This window comes from Miscanthus floridulus, chromosome 7 (assembly GCF_019320115.1).
Source record: "Miscanthus floridulus cultivar M001 chromosome 7, ASM1932011v1, whole genome shotgun sequence".
In the NCBI taxonomy this organism is placed as follows: Eukaryota; Viridiplantae; Streptophyta; class Magnoliopsida; order Poales; family Poaceae; genus Miscanthus; species Miscanthus floridulus.
Window position 1 is genome coordinate 45,602,856 of NC_089586.1, and position 23,321 is coordinate 45,626,176.

At 48.4% G+C, this 23,321-nt stretch overlaps 1 protein-coding gene across 1 annotated transcript; it reads left to right on the plus strand.

Annotated features, from left to right (window-relative positions):
• Positions 1 to 739: 739 nt before the first annotated feature.
• LOC136465444 (uncharacterized) lies at positions 740 to 2,943 on the plus strand. The gene is made up of 4 exons (XM_066464173.1): positions 740 to 954; positions 1,047 to 1,616; positions 1,699 to 2,215; positions 2,674 to 2,943. The coding sequence occupies exons 1-4, from the start codon at positions 740 to 742 to the stop codon at positions 2,941 to 2,943; spliced, it is 1,572 nt and encodes a 523-aa protein (XP_066320270.1).
• The last annotated feature ends 20,378 nt before the right edge of the window (positions 2,944 to 23,321 follow it).

Consider the following 23,321-nt stretch of genomic DNA (forward strand, 5'->3'; position numbering starts at 1 on the left):
GAGATGTTGATCTCAAACAGCAGGGAAGCTCGAGCGTTCGTCTGTGTGTTCATGCGTGAGTTCGTTGCGTGGGCATAGGCCTAATCGTTCATGTCCCCCTAGAAACGGCCCAGGTCCTTCCCTTTTATAGTTGAAGGGGGGACAAGGGTAATACATGCGCTAGCTACACGGCGTCGTGCGAACGGAGGCGGCATGTCCAAACCCTGTAGCCTGTTACTGTGGCGGCGTGTCCGATGGGGTGGTCTCGTCCTTGAAGTACTGGGGCGACGCGCCGATCACATCCGACCCTGTGCGTCGTGGGAGCTCCAGTGTTTTCTAGAAGCGGGCGTGGTGATCGGTGTGCTGGTCACTGTGTGTTGACTGCACGTGAGAAGCCGAGGCTTAGTTGGTGCCGAGGCCGAGCCATCGTGGGGGTCTCGGCAGACGTAAATCCCGAGATTACCGAGACCCTAACGTAGATTATCGAGGCTTGGAGGGAACAGTTGATCTCATACGCTGATTCCGAGGCTATGGTGACCCGGACTAGACTCCCCATGCCGCGTTGTCTCCGAGGCGGGGGTTACATGGCACAGTGTAGTGCAGGCACTGATCGTGGCACAGCACCGGAACACAGTGGCCGGTAACCCCAGCCGCGCCCGGTCCTGGTCAGTATGGCATTGATGTGACTTCCTGTCCCGTCGGCCATTCTGTGGTGTCGAGCCATCATCCGGCTGAGATTGCGGGAGTGGTTGACGCATTAATGGGACGCGACGCGCTGTCGGAGAGACTGGTCGAGGCGGAAGCGACGGATTATTGCCAAGCCGGCTTCGAGCGAGACGGAGAATCGACATCTCGTCCGAGGCTTTACGCGTGGGGCCTCGGGCGAGACGAAAAATCGGTTCCTCATCGAGGCCCTCTGCGCAAGGCCTCGCACGAGGCAGAGATTTGGCAGGCCATCGAGACCTCCCGTGTGAGGCCAGGAGTGAGGCGGAGAGCTGGCGGGCTCAGACGAGGCCGGGGTTTAACAAATGGCTTACCCTTTGGCTCTGTTATTGATGGGGTTTAAGTGATTCTTTTGGTATACGCTCGGGGTACCCCATTTTATGGTACCTCGCGCGCGAGGAACTAGATAAGCGCCGCCGGCAGCAGAGGAAGGACAGTCTCCCGTTGGAGGAGTCCCCGTCACCATCGCTATCGACGGATGCCTCGGACGGAGATGACGAGGGCGAGATTGGGCGGGGTCCCCTGGACCATCTCCCTGACATCGAGGAGACGGTGCCCAGGGCATCGGCAAGCAGCCCATCGCTCCTAGGGGGAGAAGGAGGAGCAGCCCCAGCGCTCCTAGGGGGAGAAGGAGGAGCAGCCCCGGGGTCGGTAATTGCCCGCCTCAGGGCCGAGGTCGATACGCCCGAGGCGCGGGTGCTGGGAAAGCGTGCCGTCAGCCCGGTGGGCTCGACGGCAGCGGTGGAGCAGGTGGCGGTGGGGGCGTTGCAACTGCCCCCGCAGAGGACCGAGGGGGTGCTGGGGTCCGTCAAGGACCGGCTAGCGTCGACGGATACAGAGGCCGTGCCTCTGCCGCCGCCACCGCCTTTGCAGACGAGGGTCGCCGTGCCGAAGCAGTTGCAGCCCCGCTCAAGGTAAGCGTATTTTTGGTGGAGCCGTAGAGTTTTCTGTTTGTTCTTTTGTCTTGTGCTGACCCTGTAAATGTTTTGTCCTTAGCCGAAAGCGGCCTGCGGAGGTGCCCACCTTGGCGCCCCTTAAGGCGCTCAAGGTGAACCCTGGCTCCACCGCCCACTGGGTGGCGGAGGCGCAAGCCGCCCTACAACGTGGCGCGGCATCGGTGAGGGCTGACCCGAAGGAGCCGGCCACCGAAGGAGGGGCTGTCGAGGTGGCCCCGACACAGACAGGGGAGGGAGTGCCTCCGCCGCGCGAGGGCGAGGCCCGTGAGCCGGATAGGGCCGAGGTGCCCTCAGTTGCCGAGGCCACCGAGGTCGAGGTCCCTGGGGTCTCGGAGGCCGAGGCGATGGAGGCCGGGGCGCCTAGGACTGCCGAGGCAGTAGCAACGGTGGTCGGAGCCCCCGCGACCACCGAGGCCACAATGGCGAAGGCCGGAGCCCCCGGGACCATCGAGGCCATGATGGCAGAGGCCGGAGCCCCTGGTACTACCGAGACCGACGTGATTGCGGCAAGGCTGTCGGCCCAAGAAGTGGAGATGAAGGCGGCGGAGGCCTCGGTGGTACCCTTGGTTCAAGGCCCGCCGTCGTCGCGGGAGAGCGCCCGGGAGGTGGAGGTCCATCCGATCTCCTCCGACGATACTTCCCAGGCACAGGAGGTGGTCGACGCCGAGGTGGCCGGCGTCGTGGAGCAGCCGGTTCCGACCCTGGGTGAGGGAAGCTCAGCCCTCGTGCGGGTTCGACCCGAGCCCCGTGGGTGGGATCACCCACGTGTCCTGTGGTAGAGCTAGGATGACCCTAAGGGGGAGCCTCTGTTCGCCCTCGAAGACACAGCCGAGGGCAGGCACTGGGACACCTTCGAGCAATACCGCCAACTGGCGGAGTGGTCACTATAGACGGCGCTGTCCGTGGTGGCCGACGATCTGCCCGGAGTCACCCAGGTTCGCACTTTCTTTTCTCATGTAGTGTTGTCTTTTTCTGAGTTTTCTTGTAGTGAATACCCCCGGTTCTGCTTACCCAGGAGCTCGAGACCCAGTCCCTCAGGAAGTTGGTCTTTCTCCAGCGGGAGAGGGACGTCTGGGACCAGCTCCAGCGGCAGAAGGGCCTACTTGCCAGCGCCAATGAACTTCTGGCAGCACGGAGCATGGAGGTGGAGGACCTCTGTCTTCATTGTGCTGATGCAAAGGTCAAGGCAGCCATGGCCCAGGAGCAGGTCACCCCTCTAGCAACGCGGGTCAAGGAGTTGGAGGAGGAGCTGACCCGCGTGGCCGATGAGCAGGTCCCAGGCTAGAGAAGCCACGGCCTCAAGCAAGGTCCTTGCTGGGCAGCTAGGGGTGGAGCAGAGTGCGCACCAGCTAATGAAAGGCGCCTTGGATGAGGCCCTTACGGTGGTTGAGGCCTCCCGGACCGAGGCTGTGGTCTAAAGGGAAAAGGCCGAGGGTGAGTCCTATTCCCCTCGTTTTATTCGCTTTTCTTGTGTTTGCTCCCTAACTCCCTGGTGTAACGCAGAGCTGGGGAGAGAGGCTTCCAGGGTGGCCGAGGCTACTCGGGTCAAGGCCCAGCGCCTGAAGGAGAAGGCTGAGGCGTCTCGGGTCGAGGCCCAGCATTGGAAGGAGAAAGCCGAGGCCTCACAGGTCAAGGCCCGACGCTGGGGGTAGAAGGCCGAGGGTGAGTTCCGTAGACTTCCACCATTGTTCTGGCTTGTACTCCTTTGCGCTCAACCTTGTTCTGTTGCGTTTGGCATAGAGCTGGAGGAGGTCACCCAGGCAGCCGAGGCCTCTGCTGCAGTGCAGGCGGTTCTTGAAACCGAGATCGGGGAGCATGATGCGCTGAAGAGCGCCGCCCGTACCACCTGCGAGGCCCTGGAAGTCGAGGGGGTCCAGTCAGGAAGCTCTCTCGGAAGCCGCTTGATTGCGTCGAGTGGCCAAGTGGGCGAGCGACTCCGAGGGGCGCTGCATACGGGCGTCAAGCGCATGTTGGCCATCATCACTTCGCACTACATTAGCGTTGACCTCCAAGCCATCAGCGATGGCTATGTCCTACCCAATGATGACGAGGAGGCCGACGAGGTGGTCGCGAAGCTGATGGAGGCAGCGGAGGGCCCCGGCACGGCGCTGGCTAAGCTATTCGAAGAGGAGGTGGTCCCTCCCCCACCGTCCGCCGATGCTAGAGGCCCTGAGCCTTGACCTGGGCCCGAGAGGCCATGTAAATAAACTAGGGATTAACTTTGTATCATGACGCTTGTGGCTGTCGAGGCCTTTTTTAAAGTAATCGTGCTTCTTAGTCGTTTTTCTTGTATTTTTGAGCCTTTGTCCTCTGTTGTCTCTGATCAGATGTCTTTCACAAAAAAACCTCTTTGGAACCTAAGCCGCCCCTTGGGCGAAAGGTGGTGAGGGAGTGTCGTAGCCCGGAGGTGTAGGCTATCTTGCGACTCTACCGACCTTCTGGCCCTGAGACAGACTTTCGGTCCTTGGGTTTTTCACAACCGATTCGTCAGAGCATGCTAGAGAGTTTTGGCGTAGGAATTTTTTTTGAAAAATGACTAAAAATAGTGCATGGGACTTAGGTGGGAATCCCCCATCTAGCCCCCGAGGGAGGCTCAGTTCTATAGAAGCAAAGCCATGTCTCCCTTGTGATGTTATCGTAATGTCGAGGCCTTTGATGGGCTCGCGAGGTTTCTCGAAGAATTAGAACAACTAAAGAACGCTTCTTAATTGTATTTCGAGAAACAATGTATACAATGCTTGGAAATTTAAGGGTAAATGTGACGTAGTTGTTCTATGTTCCAAGCGTTGTTGGGAATTTCGCCCTTCTCATCGGCTAGCTTGTAGGTCCCGGGCTTCAGCACTTGGGCAACGATGTATGGTCCTTCCCACGGCGGGGTCAGCTTGTGGCGGCCCTTGTTGCTCTGCCTTAGCCTCAACACTAGGTCGCCTACCTTCAGGTCTCAGCCTCGAATGCACCGGGCCTAATAGCACCGTAGGGCTTGCTGCCAGTGGGACAACGCGTGAGGGCGTGGCATCGCCCGTTCCCTAGTGAAGCGGAGTACGGTTGCCTGCCCCCTCGTCCTCATCGCCCGTGCTTGGCATCCTGAGTCCGACATGGAAGCACTCACGAGTGGGATCATAAGTACCTTCATCGTCAGAGTCGGAGTAGCTGAAGCAATAGTCACTCGTGTAACACCCCTGGTGTTTAGCTTCCACATTGCACTGCATTTCATGAACATGAGCATCATGCATCCCTTCGTGAACTTATATCACATGAAACATGATTTCGAAACATTGCAACATGTTGTATATTTCATGTGTGTTGTCTCTTTTATGAAATGTAAAGTGTGCAATACTTGAGTGCAACATGTGCCACTCACTTAGTGAAACAAGATTAGTTAATACTATGCAACAAGATCATGAAACATGTGAAACATGACTATGAAACATTTGCAACATTTCTTGTGTTTTTCATTGTTTCAGTACATACCTTGATTGATTCTTGTGTGACCAATGCATGGTGTGGCTAGAAATGCTTGTAAGTAACTTAGTTACACATAGAATGTCTTTTGGAACATTGTTCATGTTGGTCACTTTGACTAATTAGGTTTCCAAGTCATGGTTTGACCAAATTTGACCCCTGAACCCTTTTGTTTGACTGTTTAAAAAGTGTGGCTTAGGATGTTTGCATGTCTGAGCAACCTAAAGCAAAGATGTAGAGAATTATGTAAGGAACAAAAGTTATTTTATGGCCATCTCATGAAAATGTGCACAACATGCTCAAAAATGGCCCACAAGTCAGTTTTGAGGGCTATTTGGAAACTCAGAAAATTTCTAAGTCAAAAACCAGTTTTCAGTTTCTTTGGCCCGACTTTGGGGATGATTTTATTCTTGATTCTTTGGGAATTAGGTCTTGGTCTTTTAATAAGAATTGTAGACTATACAAAGGGCTACAATTTTCATTTAGAAGGTTTTCGCTAATGACCAACGGATTAGGAGGATGAGGGCCATCAAGTAACGCTGTCAGGCTCGATACGGTTAACTGAATCAGCGTTTCAGTCAAGCTACAGTGACCTCCGTTTCAGAAAACGCCCGACGCGTGTGTGCCGTGCGTTGCCGCTCGCCTGAGCACGCTGGCCACGTGCCGTGGACGCCCTGGCACTGGCCAGCCGCGTCTTGAGCACCCCGCGCGCCTGCCCAACGCACTCACCCGCTCCAGTTCGCCTTTCTTCGCCTCCACCGCGCGCTACGCCAAGCAAGCAACCGCTCTGCCATTACCGCTCCTACTTCGCCGTCACCTAGCTCTCGCACCACCGCAAAAACGCATCGGCCAGCTCGTCTGGAGCTCCGCCGTGTTCGCCTCTCCGTCCTCCACCGTTTAGCCGAGCCACTCGAGCTTAGGTAAGGTCGCTGTGACCGTTTCCACCACCACCGCCATGGCTGAGCATCGCCGGAGATGGCGCTCACCGTGGCCAGCGCACCACCGCACCATTCCTCCATCCCTAGCCCTCGTCTCGTCTTCCCCATCGCTTGTAGCAGCTCCTGTGAAGACCTTACCGACCAAGCCGGTCCGGTCATGCTGGAACGCGGCCGCGCACCGCCATGCGCCATGGCCGGCGTGCTTTGGGGCTGCTAGGGTCTAGGCTTAGGGGGTCAATCCACGCGGGGGAACTTGGGGAGCACGCCGGTGCCGTTGAATTCGCTGGAGGAGCCACCGTCGGCGAGCCTAGTACCCTAAGGATGCTAGGAAAAATATGTTGGAGAGTATCCTAGTACCCTAAGGATGCTAGGAAAAATATGAAATCTGTTGCTTGACACTTTTCACTAAGGTTTCCTAATTATGCCATTTTAAGCCATTCTGCCTTACCATTTTTGTGTAGGTTGTTATACCTACTCAAATGGTGTGAAATTTTTATGGTAGTCTACTTAGGGCATGTAGTGTCTACTGTAATTTTTGTAGAATTAATGGTGTAGTTTTCATATATGTTTACTATTTCCACTAATTAATTAAATAAATTAAGAAAGGTATTAAAAGAAATATTTTGGGGATGAACACCCAACTTTCTGGTGTTCTTGTGATATGTGTGATATGTCAGTAAAGTTGGTTTTGTCCAATTAAGTGTTTATATCATAAGTTAATAATTAATTTTTTGCATTATGTCCCTCTGGACAGATCTGGGGACTTTGGAAAGTTCCCCATGATATTTTAGTTTTCTGTGAATGGGATGAATACAAAAGTTGTAGATAATCTATGTATCTAGCTCCTGTCAAAATTTGAGGGCATTTGGCCTAGTAGTTTAGAAACTACAGCTGTGTAAAGTTAGGTTCCAGTCTTTGCTTATTCTCTGCCTTGTGAGGATAGAGTTCTGTTGATTTATGAGTTCGACCTGGTAAAGGTTTGAATCATGCTCTTAGGTCTGAAAATGTATTGTAGACAATTTTATAAGCTTTCCAGATTGTCTTGTTGCATATCATTTGGATTTATAAATCTCCAGTTATGGCTAGTTTACTGTACCGCTACATAGTCTCTATTTGGTTGTAATACAAATGCTTGAGTGTATGCTTGTGCAATGTTCTCATTGATTGTTTAGGGGTTAGCCTAACTTGAGAATATGCTTAGGTGCAGGTGCTAGGTCATTAACGGAAGATGAGCAATTATACCTTAGGTTGTATAAACGTGGTAAGTGAAAGTGATTTGAATAGGGCTTAAGTTGGAATATGCAAACTACAGCGAACATGTGCATTCCCCGAGCATCCCCGACATTTGTTCATGTGCATCCATGATATTTATCTTGCGCATTCATGCAATAGGTGTGCCGGAGGGAGTGACGTTGCTGGAGTTCGAGGGAGCCAACCAGGAGGAGGAACCCGAGGTGCAGGAAGCCGACGAAGCAGTCGCCGCGGAGGAATTGCCCGAGTGCCCTGACCACCAGCCTTCCTCATTCCTAAAAGGCAAGCCCCGGAGCATATTAAGCCTCCCATGTTTTACAAATACATTGAGTATCTTTTATTGTCGATGATGCATTAAGTATAGGAATTGGTTGGAACCAATTGCTGCATTATATATCCTTCCTTGTCCAGATATCGCACTGGAATCCTATTTAAGTTCAGGAACAGGTTAAATGCTTAGCCATGCTTAGTGCGGTAGAAGTCAGGTGATTTCCTGTCACCTGCGAGCTTTAGGATGAGGTGGATCACGGTTGGCTATATTTGCTATCGTGGAAAAGAACCATGTGAATAATGAATTAAGACCGGGCGGGGTCTTGTGTAGGTTTGAACATAGTGACTCCGTCTGAGTCGTTTAAGGACCGATACGCTGTACGTCCTCATGTCATGTTGAACGCAGCCTAACACTTAGCTGGCCGGATAAGTCGTTCTGACCGCGAAGCCTAGTAGCTCGACTCATGTCGGGGACGCGAGCAGTGGCAACATTCTGGAGGTAGTAAGGATGTGCGGAGAGCCATTGGCATAAGTCCAAGGCAGGGTTAGAGTCCCGAACAACCTTGGCAGAGTGGTTCTCTGAGAATGTCGATCTGTTCGGACTCGTGACTCCTGAATCGTACCAAAGGTGACTTGTTGCGACCCTGACGGGGGAAGCAGGGTTTGTGTTTAGGAATACCCCTCCAGCTGGATAGGAATCGATTTGAATCACCGTCTCTCCCGGATAGTGAGAACTTGACTGAGCAGCGGCAACGTAGATTTAATTAATTTAACGATATGGTTAAATGGATGATGATAAGGTTGCCACAATGAATACCTGATATGGTTATTAATGTTTGCACCCTAATAAAATGATTGCTTAGTGCAGGTGCTAATATAGATGACAGGTTAATGGCTAAAAAGTCACTGCTAGTTCAGGTTAAGAGTTGATCATTATTACTTATGCTTTTCTGCAAAAAGAAAGTGTCAGCCAGCTCCACTACATTAAGCTATGCATAATCCTTGGTGTCATTTGTTTGGTTTTCGATGGGTAAGTCTAGCTGAGTATATTCCCGTACTCAGGGTTTATTCCCTCTTGTTGCAGATGACCTTCTATATCAGGGATTCTGCAAGTATTGTCTCCACCCGGCGGGTGATGAAGACTAGATCATGGGCATGATCTCTTTTCTCTTATCTGAATGCTTTTGCGGTCTGTGATCAGCAAACCAGTATGTGTATTTGAACTCGGTGTGTGAGTTAAACTATTTGCTTCCGCATGTTTTACAAGACTTGTTTTGTAATAACGATGACTCTGTGATGGTGTAATCTATTTGCGAATGTCTGCGAAATGTTGTAACGTACGATATGTTATGTTGAATTACTGTGATCTTGGTTGTATGCAAGTTGGTTTGAAATCCTTCGAGATTTCGGTTGACTACCGGGTTTATATGGGCTCAAGTTCGAGAATTTAATCGTTTCGGCGATTGTTTTTGTACTTGTGCTCTTATAAATTGGTCGGTTCTGTGACAGCTGGTATCAGAGCTAGATTCAACATTAAACATGTCTTACGGCTATTTAAAACAAAAAGCTTTTGGTTGTTAAAATGGTTTTCAAACTTATAGTTATATATAAGTGTTCAAAAATAAAAAATTTTATGGTATACTGGTGATCACATCCCTTATAGCCCACTTAAGGACTTCTAGGTGGCTTATATATAATTACTAACTTGGGGGAATTGATTGTTTCTATTTCGTCGTCCATGCGGCGTGATATTGCATGGGTGCCATTCGTTGAATGGTAATGTATGGATCAATTGCCTCTACGCTAAAGTAAGTGTGAGTTGCGAGAGCATGACCGTCCAACCATCGGTCTAGGGGAGAGCTAGTTGTGGTTACTGGAGTATTTACATGTTGCATACATGTATATATGAAGGTACTTAATTGTGGGTACATTTGTCGGGTAGTTTGGATACCGAAGTATATATATCGGGGGATGTGTATATGGAGAGTATCTTAGTTATTACTTGGGTAATTAGCATTATATTTTGTTGGGTTGGGCTGCAATGAAGTTTTTCTGCAGGTACGCTAACAACGCACCGTGTAGATCGACTAGTTACCGCTAATTGAGAGAACGTATATATGCCACCGTATATTCCGCTAAAGCTTAAATTTCTTAGGTTTGTGAGGACGTACGGAATGAGCATGCATCATATTCACTCATTACATTCATATTGCATTACTCCCTCCCTTATAATTGCTTATCCCAAGTATAAAGTGCAATCTCTTAGCAAAAAGTTGAGGAGATTCGCGGTATTGCAAATTATCGTCTGCAATAGTGGGGTCAAACCTCACTATTGAGAGAGATGAGGCTGCACAAGAATTGGATCGTGTGACCCATCACAGAGATGCTTCTTTAGAGTTAGAAGAAGAGGAATACCCAGAAGAAGTCCAAGGTGTCTCCGATGTGGACAGTGATCACTTCGACGAGTAGTTCGTTAGCAAGTCTCACTAGTTAAGCTATTGCAGTCATACTTGTAAGGTACTTTAATTCGCTCCCTTCGGGATGCGTAACGTTATGGTGAAGTTTAAAACTTGTCATGTTGGAATGCACTGCATATGGCGCTAGTAATCTACTTGATGATGTGGTGATTGAAGAATGAATTATTGCCTCTGTTTATTGTATGAAGTTTTCATTCTCGTCAGTAAATACAGTTTGGCATGATTATATTGTTCCTCTCCAATGTGCTGACATCATCAATAATTACTAGTTGCGCATTGTGCAGATGCCTCGTACTCGTTCCACCGGTGCGAGTGATGATGATGATCTTCCGCCACCACCACCCACACCAACGGAACTAATAGCGATGCTTGCGGAAGGACAGCGCACTATGGCCAAGGCCCTCCGTACGATTGTGAATCGTGATGGCCGTGGTCCATGCCAAGGACTAGATCCAAATCAATACAGTGATTTCAAGGATTTCCTTGACACGAAACCCCCAATCTTCAAGGAGGCTGAGGAGCCTCTACAAGCTGATGAGTGGTTGAATACTCTCGAGCAGAAGTTCCGTCTGCTCTGCTTGACTGAGGTGCTAAAAACTGAGTACGCGTCGCACCAACTTCATGGGCCTGCTGGCATCTAGTGGAGTCATCATCGGTCCACTATGCCTGCTAATGCCCAAATCACTTGGGATCAGTTCAAGTCTGCTTTCAGGGGAAATTACATTCCTCCTGGTCTTATGGCGATCAAACATACAGAGTTCATGAAGCTGACCCAGGGAAACAAGAGCCTGAACAAATACCTGCAAGCTTTCAACAACCTTGCAAGGTACGCCACCGAGTTTGTGGACACCGAGGCTAAGAAGATTGCTAGCTTCAAGCGGGGACTTAGCCCCAAACTGATGAAGACCATGGGAAATTACAAGTGCGCTCATTTTAATGAGTTTATGAGTGATGCTTTATCGCAAGAGAACAACAATGCTGTATATGCGGCTTCAAAAAGTCGTAAGAGGGCCTATGAGGCGGGTGCCTCACAATCTAAGGCTCCCATCGCACAAAGGACTCCATTCCATCCTCCAGCGTCAGCCGCCAAGTTTTGCCCACCGCAGAAGAAGAATCCCGCCAAGACTGGGTTTCGCAAGGCATTTATAGTTGCTCTTCCCAAGGGCACTACCAGTCAGGGCAGTTCTAGGGCTCCTCCAAGCAACATGTTGTGCTGGAACTACAACAAGACAGGCCACTGAGCTAGGGAATGCCCTTACCCTAAGAAGAATAACTACCAAGGTGGTCGTCAGGGACAAGTGAACCACACTAATATTACTGAGATTCCTTCAGGAGAGGTAGTGACTGCCGGTAAGTTTCTGATTGACCAACACCCCGTAGTTGTACTATTTGATTCAGGTGCTTCGCATTCCTTCATTAGTCCAGCATTTGCATCCAAGTTTATGCAGAAAACATATACTATTGAGGGTGAGGGTTATTGTATAAGGGCTGCCAGTGGTATTATCCCAACCAAGCTAGTAGTTGGGGATGTACAATTTGTGATAGAGGGGCGAAGTTATCAGGTTGATCTGGTAATTTTACCGAGGCTAGGTATCGATGTGATATTGGGAATGAATTGGATGAGCCGTCATGGAGTGCTTATTGATACATCGACTAGGGTAGTTATGCTCAGAGATCCTAGCAATCAGGAGGGTTTTCTAGTACAGTTACCCAGGGACATCAATCTTTCTTGCACAACCAATGCGGTGCAAGCAAAGTCTCTGGCAGATATCCCTATCGTGTGTGACTTTCCGAATGTTTTTCCCAATGATTTGCCTAGATTGCCCCCGGATCGAGAAGTAGAATTCAAGATAGAGTTGCTTCCTGGTACAGCTCCCATCTCTAGAAGGACCATATAGAATGCCTCCCAATGAACTAGCCGAACTTAAGACCCAGTTGAATGAACTGCTCAAGAAAGGCCTTATCCGCCCTAGTTCATCTCCGTGGGGGTGCCCAGCCATCTTTGTGAAGAAGAAGGATCAATCTCTATGCATGTGTGTAGATTATAGACCCTTGAATGCAGTTACAATCAAGAATAAGTACCCTCTGCCACGCATAGATATCTTGTTTGATCAGTTGTCTAAAGCAAAAGTCTTTTCCAAGATTGATTTGAGATCTGGGTATCATCAAATCAAAATTCGGCCTGAGGATGTCCCAAAAACTGCATTCTCTACAAGATATGGTCTATATGAGTACCTGGTTATGTCTTTTGGATTGACTAATGCCCCCGCACATTTTATGTATCTGATGAATTCAGTGTTTATGCCCGAGTTGGACAAATTTGTGGTAGTATTTATAGATGATATCCTGGTCTATTCTGAGAATGAAGAAGATCACATTGAACATTTATGGGTGGTCCTCACTAGATTGCGAGAACACTAGCTGTATGCAAAGTTCAGCAAATGTGAATTCTGGCTTCGTGAGGTACCTTTTCTTGGACACGTGTTGTCCGATGGTGGAATTATGGTTGATCCCACCAAGGTGCAAGAAGTATTAAACTAGAAGGCTCCCATCTCGGTGCACGAGGTTCGGAGTTTTCTAGGGTTGGCTGGCTATTATCGTCGCTTCATCCCGGATTTCTCTAAAATAGCCAAGCCTATGACTCGATTGCTGCAAAAAGACATGAAGTTTGTCTGGACTCCTGAGTGTGATGTGGCTTTCCATACCCTGCGAACTCTTCTAACATCGGCTCCGGTTTTGGCACAACCGGATATCGAGAAACCTTTTGATGTGTTCTGTGATGCATCAGGTATTGGGTTAGGAGGTGTTCTTATGCAAGAGGGTAGAGTCATCGCTTATACCTCTCGCCAACTTCAGAAGCATGAAGTGAATTATCCCACGCATGACTTAGAACTCGCTGCAGTGGTTCATGCTTTGAAAGCCTGGAGACATTATCTTCTTGGCAATGTGTGCAACATCTACACTGATCATAAAAGTCTCAAGTACATCTTCACTCAACCTGAGTTGAATATGCATCAGAGGAGATGGCTCGAGTTGATCAAGGATTATAACCTCCAAGTGCACTATCACCCTGGCAAGGCAAATGTCGTCGCGGATGCCTTAAGCAGAAAGTCTCATTGCCACTCATTGATTGAGAGTGATGTCCATTTGTCAAAGCTCCTTCATCCTGCAGTCCTGCACAACATAACCGTTAGTTGTACTTTACAGAGTCGAATTATCGAGCTATAGAAGACTGATGTAGGTGTGTTTCACATCAAGTGCAAGATGAAAGAGCAAGAAACCAAACATTTTCGAGTACATGAGGAAGGCGTATTATGGTTCAAGGATAGGTTGGTAGTTCCGAAGGATAGAGAGCTTAGAAATCAAATTATATCCGAAGCTCATTCCTCTAAACTATCTATTCATCCTGGTAGTAGTAAAATGTATCATGATTTAAAGCCTCGATTTTGGTGGACCAAAATGAAGAAAGAGATAGCCGCTTATGTGGCTAGGTGTGACACTTGTTGTCGGGTCAAGGCTGTACACATGAAAGCTGGATTACTTCAGCCACTCTCTATTCCAGGTTGGAAATGGGAAGAGATAAGTATGGATTTTATAGTTGGACTCCCTACTACTCAGAGGAATTTTAACTCCATTTGGGTGATTGTGGACCGACTGACCAAGTCGGCACACTTCATTCCTGTCCGCATAGACTTTCGTCCAACCGACTATGCAGAGTTGTACTTCAACCAGATAGTCCGACTTCATGGGATCCCTCGTACTATTGTCTCAGATAGAGGACCACAGTTCACCGCTCGCTTTTGGGAGCACTTACACGGATTATTAGGGACTAAGCTCGTAAGAAGTTCTGCCTATCATCTGCAAACCAATGGGCAAACTGAACGGGTGAATCAAATCTTAGAAGATATGTTGAGAGCATGTGTCATCTCGGCTAAGGGCTCATGGGAAAAATGGTTACCCCTAGCTGAATTCTCGTACAATAATAGTTATCAAGAGAGCATAAAGATGGCACCGTTTGAAGCTTTGTATGGCCGGAAGTGTAGAACCCCGTTGAACTGGGTACAAGCCGGTGAAAGGAGATATTATGGAATTGATTTCGTTCAAGAAGCCGAAGAACAAGTCCGTACTATCCAAACCCACATGGCCGCAGCTCAAGCTAGGCAGAAAAGTTATGCTGATCGATGTAGAAAACCTATTGAATTTGAGGTTGGAGACTTCGTTTATCTGAAAGTCTCACCTATGAAAAGTGTCCAACTGCTTTGGTGTGAAGCGAAAAGCTTGCGCCGAAATACGTTGGTCCATTTGAAATCATTGGACAAAGTGGTAAAGTGGCGTACAAGATTCAATTACCTCCTGAGATGAGTGCTATCTTCAATGTCTTTCATATATCCCAATTGAAGAAATGTCTTCGCGTCCCTGAAGAGAGAGTTCCATTGGGGGATATCGAGTTAAAATCTGATTTGACCTTTGAAGAAAAGCCGGTTCGAGTGATTGACACTCATGAGTGAGTGACTCAGAGTCGGGTAGTCAAGTTCTATAAAGTCATGTGGAGCAATTAGGGTAGTGAACGTGATGCAACGTGGGAAAGGGAAGACTATTTGAGGGATGGTTATAAGGAATTCTATCAACAATGGTATGCTTTTCAAATCTCGGGATGAGATTTTTATAAGGGGGGAGGGCTGTAACACCCCTGGTGTTTAACTTCCACATTTGCACTGCATTTCATGAACATGAGCATCATGCATCCCTTCGTGAACTTATATCACATGAAACATGATTTCGAAACATTGCAACATGTTGTATATTTCATGTGTGTTGTCTCTTTTATGAAATGTAAAGTGTGCAACACTTGAGTGCAACATGTGCCACTCACTTAGTGAAACAAGATTAGTTAATACTATGCAACAAGATCATGAAACATGTGAAACATGACAATGAAACATTTGCAACATTTCTTGTGTTTTTCATTGTTTCAGTACATACCTTGATTGATTCTTGTGTGACCAATGCATGGTGTGGCTAGAAATGCTTGTAAGTAACTTAGTTACACATAGAATGTCTTTTGGAACATTGTTCAAGCTTGTAACTAATTAGGTTTCCAAGTCATGGTTTGACCAAATTTGACCCCTGAACCCTTTTGTTTGACTGTTTAAAAAGTGTGGCTTAGGATGTTTGCATGTCTGAGCAACCTAAAGCAAAGATGTAGAGAATTATGTAAGGAACAAAAGTTATTTTATGGCCATCTCATGAAAATGTGCACAACATGCTCAAAAATGGCCCACAAGTCAGTTTTGAGGGCTATTTGGAAACTCAGAAAATTTCTAAGTCAAAAACCAGTTTTCAGTTTCTTTGGCCCGACTTTGGGGATGATTTTATTCTTGATTCTTTGGGAATTAGGTCTTGGTCTTTTAATAAGAATTGTAGACTATACAAAGGGCTACAATTTTCATTTAGAAGGTTTTCGCTAATGACCAATGGATTAGGAGGATGAGGGCCATCAAGTAACGCTGTTAGGCTCGATACGGTTAACTGAATCAGCGTTTCAATCAAGCTACAGTGACCTCCGTTTCAGAAAACGCCCGACGCGTGTGTGCCGCGCGTCGCCGCTCGCCTAAGCACGCTGGCCACGCGCCGTGGACGCCCTGGCATGGCCAGCCGCGTCTTGAGCACCCCGCGTGCCTGCCCGACGCACTCACCCGCTCCAGTTCGCCTTTCTTCGCCTCCACCACGCGCTGCGCCAAGCAAGCAGCCGCTCCGCCATTGCCGCTCCTGCTTTGCCGTCGCCTAGCTCTCGCACCACCCCAAAAACGCGTCGGCCAGCTCGTCTGGAGCTCCGCCGTGTTTGCCTCTCCGTCCTCCACCGTTTAGCCGAGCCACTCGAGCTTAGGTAAGGTCGCTGTGACCGTTTCCACCACCGCCGCCATGGCTGAGCATCGCCGGAGATGGCGCTCACCGTGGCCAGCGCACCACCGCACCATTCCTCCATCCCTAGCCCTCGTCTCGTCTTCCCCATCGCTTGTAGCAGCTCCTGTGAAGACCTTACCGACCAAGCCGGTCCGGTCATGCCGAAACGCGGCCGCGCACCGCCGTGCGCCACGGCAGGGCCGCCGTGCGCCATGGCCGGCGTGCTTTGGGGCTGCTAGGGTCTAGGCTTAGGGGGTCAATCCACGCGGGGGAACTTGGGGAGCATGCCGGTGCCGTTGAATTCGCTGGAGGAGCCGCCGTCGGCGAGCCTCGCCGTCGGCGAGCCTCGCCGTGTGCCGCGCCGTCGTCGTGCCTCCTCTGTTTTCATCTCGCTGACGGGTGGGGTCGGCTGACATCGGGACCCGCACGTCAGTGGCTGTGCTGTCTTAGGGCTAGTTCAAAAATGCAGTTTTGAATGCTGATTTGTGATTTTTGTAACTCCCAATTGGTAGATCCAAATTGAGTACTTCCAATTTTGTTAGACTCACAGTTAGGTCTAGTATTTAAGAAAAATATGTCTTGAACACATTATGTAGAAATTTTGGATGAATTAAATAGGAACTTGAAAAGTGTTTTTGAATGCATGCAAACTTGTTTAAATCATATCTTGAGTTTCTCTGATCCAAAAATTATGAAATTTTGTGGGTAAGCTAGTCTTGTATGGTAGAAGCTCTGGTTAAAATTTGAGGGTCATTGCATGTGTAGTTTTTGAGTTATAGATTTTCCTTTTATCATTGGTAGATACTTGGATGAATTTTAGTAAATTATTTATGAATCCATTGACCATGAAATTTGTTGGAGAGTATCCTAGTACCCTAAGGATGCTAGGAAAAATATGAAATCTGTTGCTTGACACTTTTCACTAAGGTTTCCTAATTATGTCATTTTAAGCCATTCTGCCTTACCATTTTTGTGTAGGTTGTTATACCTACTCAAATGGTGTGAAATTTTTATGGTAGTCTACTTAGGGCATGTAGTGTCTACTGTAATTTTTGTAGAATTAATGGTGTAGTTTTCATATATGTTTACTATTTCCACTAATTAATTAAATAAATTAAGAAAGGTATTAAAAGAAATATTTTGGGGATGAACACCCTACTTTCTGGTGTTCTTGTGATATGTGTGATATGTCAGTAAAGTTGGTTTTGTCCAATTAAGTGTTTATATCATAAGTTAATAATTAATTTTTTGCATTATATCCCTCTGGACAGATCTGGGGACTTTGGAAAGTTCCCTATGATATTTTAGTTTTCTGTGAATGGGATGAATACAAAAGTTGTAGATAATCTATGTATCTAGCTCCTGTCAAAATTTGAGGGCATTTGGCCTAGTAGTTTAGAAACTACAGCTGTGTAAAGTTAGGTTCCAGTCTTTGCTTATTCTCTGCCTTGTGAGGATAGAGTTCTATTGATTTATGAGTTCGACCTGGTAAAGGTTTGAATCATGCTCTGAGGTCTGAAAATGTATTGTAGACAATTTTATAAGCTTTCCAGATTGTCTTGTTGCATATCATTTGGATTTATAAATCTCCAGTTATGGCTAGTTTACTGTACCGCTACATAGTCTCCATTTGGTTGTAATACAAATGCTTGAGTGTATGCTTGTGCAATGTTCTCATTGAATGTTTAGGGGTTAGCCTAACTTGAGAATATGCTTAGGTGCAGGTGCTAGGTCATTAACGGAAGATGAGCAATTATACCTTAGGTTGTATAAACGTGGTAAGTGAAAGTGATTTGAATAGGGCTTAAGTTGGAATATGCAAACTACAGCGAACATGTGCATTCCCCGAGCATCCCCGACATTTGTTCATGTGCATCCATGATATTTATCTTGCGTATTCATGCAATAGGTGTGCCGGAGGGAGTGACATTGCTGGAGTTCGAGGGAGCCAACCAGGAGGAGGAACCCGAGGTGCAGGAAGCCGACAAAGCAGTCGCCGCGGAGGAATTGCCCGAGTGCCCTGACCACCAGCCTTCCTCGTTCCTGAAAGGCAAGCCTCGGAGCATATTAAGCCTCCTATGTTTTACAAATACATTAAGTATCTTTTATTGTTGATGATGCATTAAGTATAGGAATTGGTTGGAACCAATTGCTGCATTATATATCCTTCCTTGTCCAGATATCGCACTAGAATCCTATTTAAGTTCAGGAACATGTTAAATGCTTAGCCATGCTTAGTGCGGTAGAAGTCAGGTGATTTCCTGTCACCTGCGAGCTTTAGGATGAGGTGGATCACGGTTGGCTATATTTGCTATCGTGGAAAAGAACCATGTGAATAATGAATTAAGACCGAGCGGGGTCTTGTGTAGGTTTGAACATAGTGACTCCGTCTGAGTCGTTTAAGGACTGATACGCTGTACGTCCTCATGTCATGTTGAACGCAGCCTAACACTTAGCTGGCCGGATAAGTCGTTCCGACCGCGAAGCCTAGTAGCTCGACTCAGGCCGAGGACGCGAGCAGTGGCGACATTCTGGAGGTAGTAAGGATGTGCGGAGAGCCATTGGCATAAGTCCAAGGCGGGTTAGAGTCCCGAACAACCTTGGCAGAGTGGTTCTCTGAGAATGTCGATCTGTTCGGACTCGCGACTCCTGAATCGTACCAAAGGTGACTTGTTGCAACCCTGACGGGGGAAGCAGGGTTTGTGTTTAGGAATACCCCTCCAGCTGGATAGGAATCGATTCGAATCGCCGTCTCTCCCAGATAGTGAGAACTTGACTGAGCAGCGGCAACGTAGATTCAATTAATTTAACGATATGGTTAAATGGATGATGATAAGGTTGCCACAATGAATACCTGATATGGTTATTAATGTTTGCACCCTAATAAAATGATTGCTTAGTGTAGGTGCTAATATAGATGACAGGTTAATGGCTAAAAAGTCACTGCTAGTTCAGGTTAAGAGTTGATCATTATTACTTATGCTTTTCTGCAAAAAGAAAGTGTCAGCCAGCTCCACTACATTAAGCTATGCATAATCCTTGGTGTCATTTGTTTGGTTTTCGACGGGTAAGTCTAGCTGAGTACATTCCCGTACTCAGGGTTTATTCTCTCTTGTTGCAGATGACCTTCTATATCAGGGATTCTGCAAGTATTGTCTCCACCCGGCGGGTGATGAAGACTAGATCATGGGCATGATCTCTTTTCTCTTATCTGAATGCTTTTGCGGTCTGTAATCAGCAAACCAGTATGTGTATTTGAACTCGGTGTGTGAGTTAAACTATTTGCTTCTGCATGTTTTACAAGACTTGTTTTGTAATAACGATGACTCTATGATGGTGTAATCTATTTGCGAATGTCTGCGAAATGTTGTAACGTACGATATGTTATGTTGAATTACTGTGATCTTGGTTGTATGCAAGTTGGTTTGAAATCCTTTGAGATTTCGGTTGACTACCGGGTTTATATGGGCTCAAGTTCGATAATTTGATCGTTTCCGCGATTGTTTTTGTACTTGTGCTCTTATAAATTGGTCGGTTCTGTGACAACTCGCGGCCAGGAAGCGGCGCATGGCTTCAGGGTCGTGAAGCCCGGAGAAATCCACTCTGGCCCATGCCTCGTCCACCTCCGAGGAGTCGGCGTGGGAGTGAGTCGAAGTCACGGTACCGAAGTCGAGGGCGAAACGTTGGTGGTGTCCCGAGGGCTCCACGTGAGTGGAAGCGTAGGCATGAGCATAGGAGGCGGTGGCATTTCTCAACCCGAAGGGGGTACCGAGATGGTGCCATCGCTGGGTTCTGCTTTGCCGGAGCTAGCTCCTTAGGCGGTGGTGGGGCAGAGCTTGATGACGGGGCATTGCCGCATGCCACTAGCGCCTTTCCCTTGTCCAGGCTCAGGTTAGACAGGTTCCCAACCAGGGACCCTGTGCCAACAGCTGGGCATGGGTTACCGGCGGGGCGCGGCGTGTCACCCTAGGTTCGCGTGGTGTTGACGTGGCCCTGCTCGCATCGTGCCTAGCGAGCGCGACGAGAGCGGCCGCCCGGGCGCCGCCTGTGCCTGGGCTGTGGGTGTGTGACATCGTCATCGGTCGGCGGGGCTCGGGGTGTGAGAAGTACCATATCGTACTCACATCCTAGAGACATGAACTCTAAGCTCCTAAACCAGATCACCGTGCCGAGATGTAGCGGTCGTACGGGGTTTGCCATCCAAAACTTGTTGGGACGGCAAAGCTGACACGCAGAGGCCCCTACCTAGCGCACCAACTATTGGTGTTTTGGACCGGCGGGCCCTCAACCAACTAGTAAATTTATACTGCGTGTTCCCAATCTTGGATGGTGATGCAAAGAGACACAAGGTTTATACTGGTTCGGGTAATGAACACCTTATGTCTAGTTTGGGAGGTCGATCTTGTATTCCTTGCACCGAAATGCTTGTAGTAGGGGGTTACAAGCAGCGCGAGAGAGGGAACTAGTCCTAGGTCTCTACGTGGAGTGGCGTGGATTGCTTGAGATGTTGATCTCAGACAGCGGGGAAGCTCAAGCGTTTGTCTGTGTGTTCATGTGTGAGTTCGTTGCGTGGGCATAGGCCTAATCGTTCGTGTCCCCCTAGAAATGGCCCAGGTCCTTCCCTTTTATAGTTGAAGGGGGGACAAGGGTAATACATGTGCTAGCTACATGGCGTCGTGTGAACGGAGGTGGCATGTCCGAGCCCTGTATCCTGTTACTATGGCGGCATGTCCGACGAGGTGGTCTCGTCCTTGAAGTACTGGGGCGACGCACCGGTCACATCCGACCCTGTGCGTTGTGGGAGCTCCAGTGTTTTCTAGAAGCGGGCGTGGTGATCAGCGTGCTGGTCACTGTGTGTTGACTACGCATGAGAAGCCGAGGCTTAGTTGGTGCCGAGGCCGAGCCATCGTGGGGGTCTCGGCAGACGTGAATCCCGAGATTGCCGAGACCCTGACATAGATTACCGAGGCTTGGAGGGAACCGTTGATCTCGTACGCTGATTTTGAGGCTATGGTGACCCGGACTAGACTCCCCATGCAGCATTGTCTCTGGGCGGGGGTTACATGGCATAGTGTAGTGCAGGCACTGATCGTGGCACAGCACCGGAACACAGTGGCCGGTAACCGTAGCCGCGCCCGGTCCTGGTCAGTATGGCATTGATGTGACTTCCCGTCCTGTTGGCCATTCTACGGTGTTGAGCCATCGTCCGGCTGAGATTGTGGGAGTGGTTGACGCATTAATGGGACGTGATGCGCTGTCGAAGAGACTGGTCGAGGCGAAAGCGACGGATTATTGCCGAGCTGGCTTCGAGCGAGATGGAGAATCGACATCTTGTCCGAGGCTTTACGCGCGGGGCCTCGGGTGAGACGGAAAATCAGTTCCTCGTCGAGGCCCTCTGCGTAAGGCCTCGTGTGAGGCGGAGATTTGGCAGGCCGTCGAGACCTCCTGTGCGAGGCCAGGAGCGAGGCGGATAGCTGGCGGGCTTGGACGAGGCCGGGGTTTAACAAATGGCTTACCCTTTGGCTCTGTTATTGATGGGGTTTAAGTGATTCTTTTGGTATACGCTCGGGGTACCCCATTTTATGGTACCCGACACACATGTAGATAAATATATAGTCTCATACGCATCCATAAATGAAGTCTTACAAACACACACTTACATAAACACTCCACGTTCAACAACTAGCTAGCCCGCTGTAATGACTTTCCCCTTGACACCTTTTCGTTCCCATGGCAGTATGTCTTTGGGGAGGTTCTTTTCCACAACACTGATCTTCTTAGGAAAGTCTGTGAATAGCGGCATCTCATCGTAGTTATTGTAAGCTTCAACATCGTCCACGCCATCAACTCCAATAATGTGTTGTTTTTTGGAGGCAACCACGTGCTTTGTCTTCTTCTTTGGGGGGAGGTTACTTTGTGGGTCAGACATATAGAAAACTTGTGCGACACGTGAAGCGAGCACCCAAGGATCATCTTGGTAGCCTAGATTCTTGAGGTCCAGGACTCTCAATCCGATCTCATCCAGTTGGTGTTGTTTGATCCAGCAGCATCGAAATAGGGCCACTGTTATATCCCTTCCATAGTCAAGTTCCCATACCTCTTCAATGATGCCAAAGTATTAGATCTTTTGCCCCAATCCATCGAGAGCCTCTATTCGAACACCGTTGTTTTGGTTTGCATATTTACTATCCTTTGCGTGGGTATAGTACGTATACCCATTGATGTCATAAGCATTCCAAGATGTCACTTGTCTCGATGGCCCCTTCGCTAACCTACTGATGGTAATAGAGTCTATGGTTTCTCCAGGCGGTATGTTTTGGTCCTTCAACCATGTAGTTAGTCGTTGCTTGTGTTGTTTCATGACCCAATCATCCGAACGGCTATTTCTCTCCGCCATAATGATAGCCAAGTGTTCATCAATGTACGGTTGCATCAGTTGTGTACTCTGCAAGACACTGTAATGCGCCCGACTCACCTCTTTGTAATCATGGTCGATGAACACTATTCTACCACTGGTGCCCTTCCCAGCCAGCCTACCCTTGTGACAAGAATCGGGTTTACCAATCCCTTTCTGTACTTTGAGGTACTCTTGACAGCACTCGATGACTTTTTCAGTACTGTAACCCTCTATCATGGAGCCCTCTGTGTATGCTCGATTATGCACGTATCAACTTAGAACCGACATGAACCGCTCGTAGGACCACATTTCATGCAAGTAGCAAGGACCTAGTGCCTGTATCTGATGAACCATATGAATTATGAGATGTGGCATTATATAAAAAAAGCAGGAGGTAAACACATCTCCAGTTGGTTTTGTGTCTCCACCAAAAATTCATGTAGGTCACTCAGCTCTTGCTTGTCAATCGTCTTCTGTGAGATCTTCGAAAAGAAGTAGCACATGCGGGTGATGGCCATTTTCAAGAACTCTGGCTTTATAGCCCTGATTGTAATAGGTAGAAACACTGTCAGCATCACATGACCATCGTGAGCCTTGCGGTGTGTTATTGACAAGTCGTTCATCGACACTAGCTTCTTCACATTTGCTGAAAACCCAGTCGGGACTTTGATCCCCCTTAGGAAAGTGCATATATCTCTCTTCTCGTCTAGGGTTAGGTTGAAGCACGCCGCGGGCAGAGTGTATTTTCCATTAGCCTGAGGTATCAGGTGAAGCTATGGCATCACGTTTAGCTGCACCATGTCTTTCTGTGCTTTCAGACCATCCTTTGACTTGCCTGTGTCCATCAAGATAGCAATGAGACTCTCAAAGACATTCTTCTGCATGTGCATAGCATCAATGGCATGGGGACCTCCAAGTCTGGCCAATAAGGCAGATACTGAAAGAAGATCGATTGTTTCTTGAA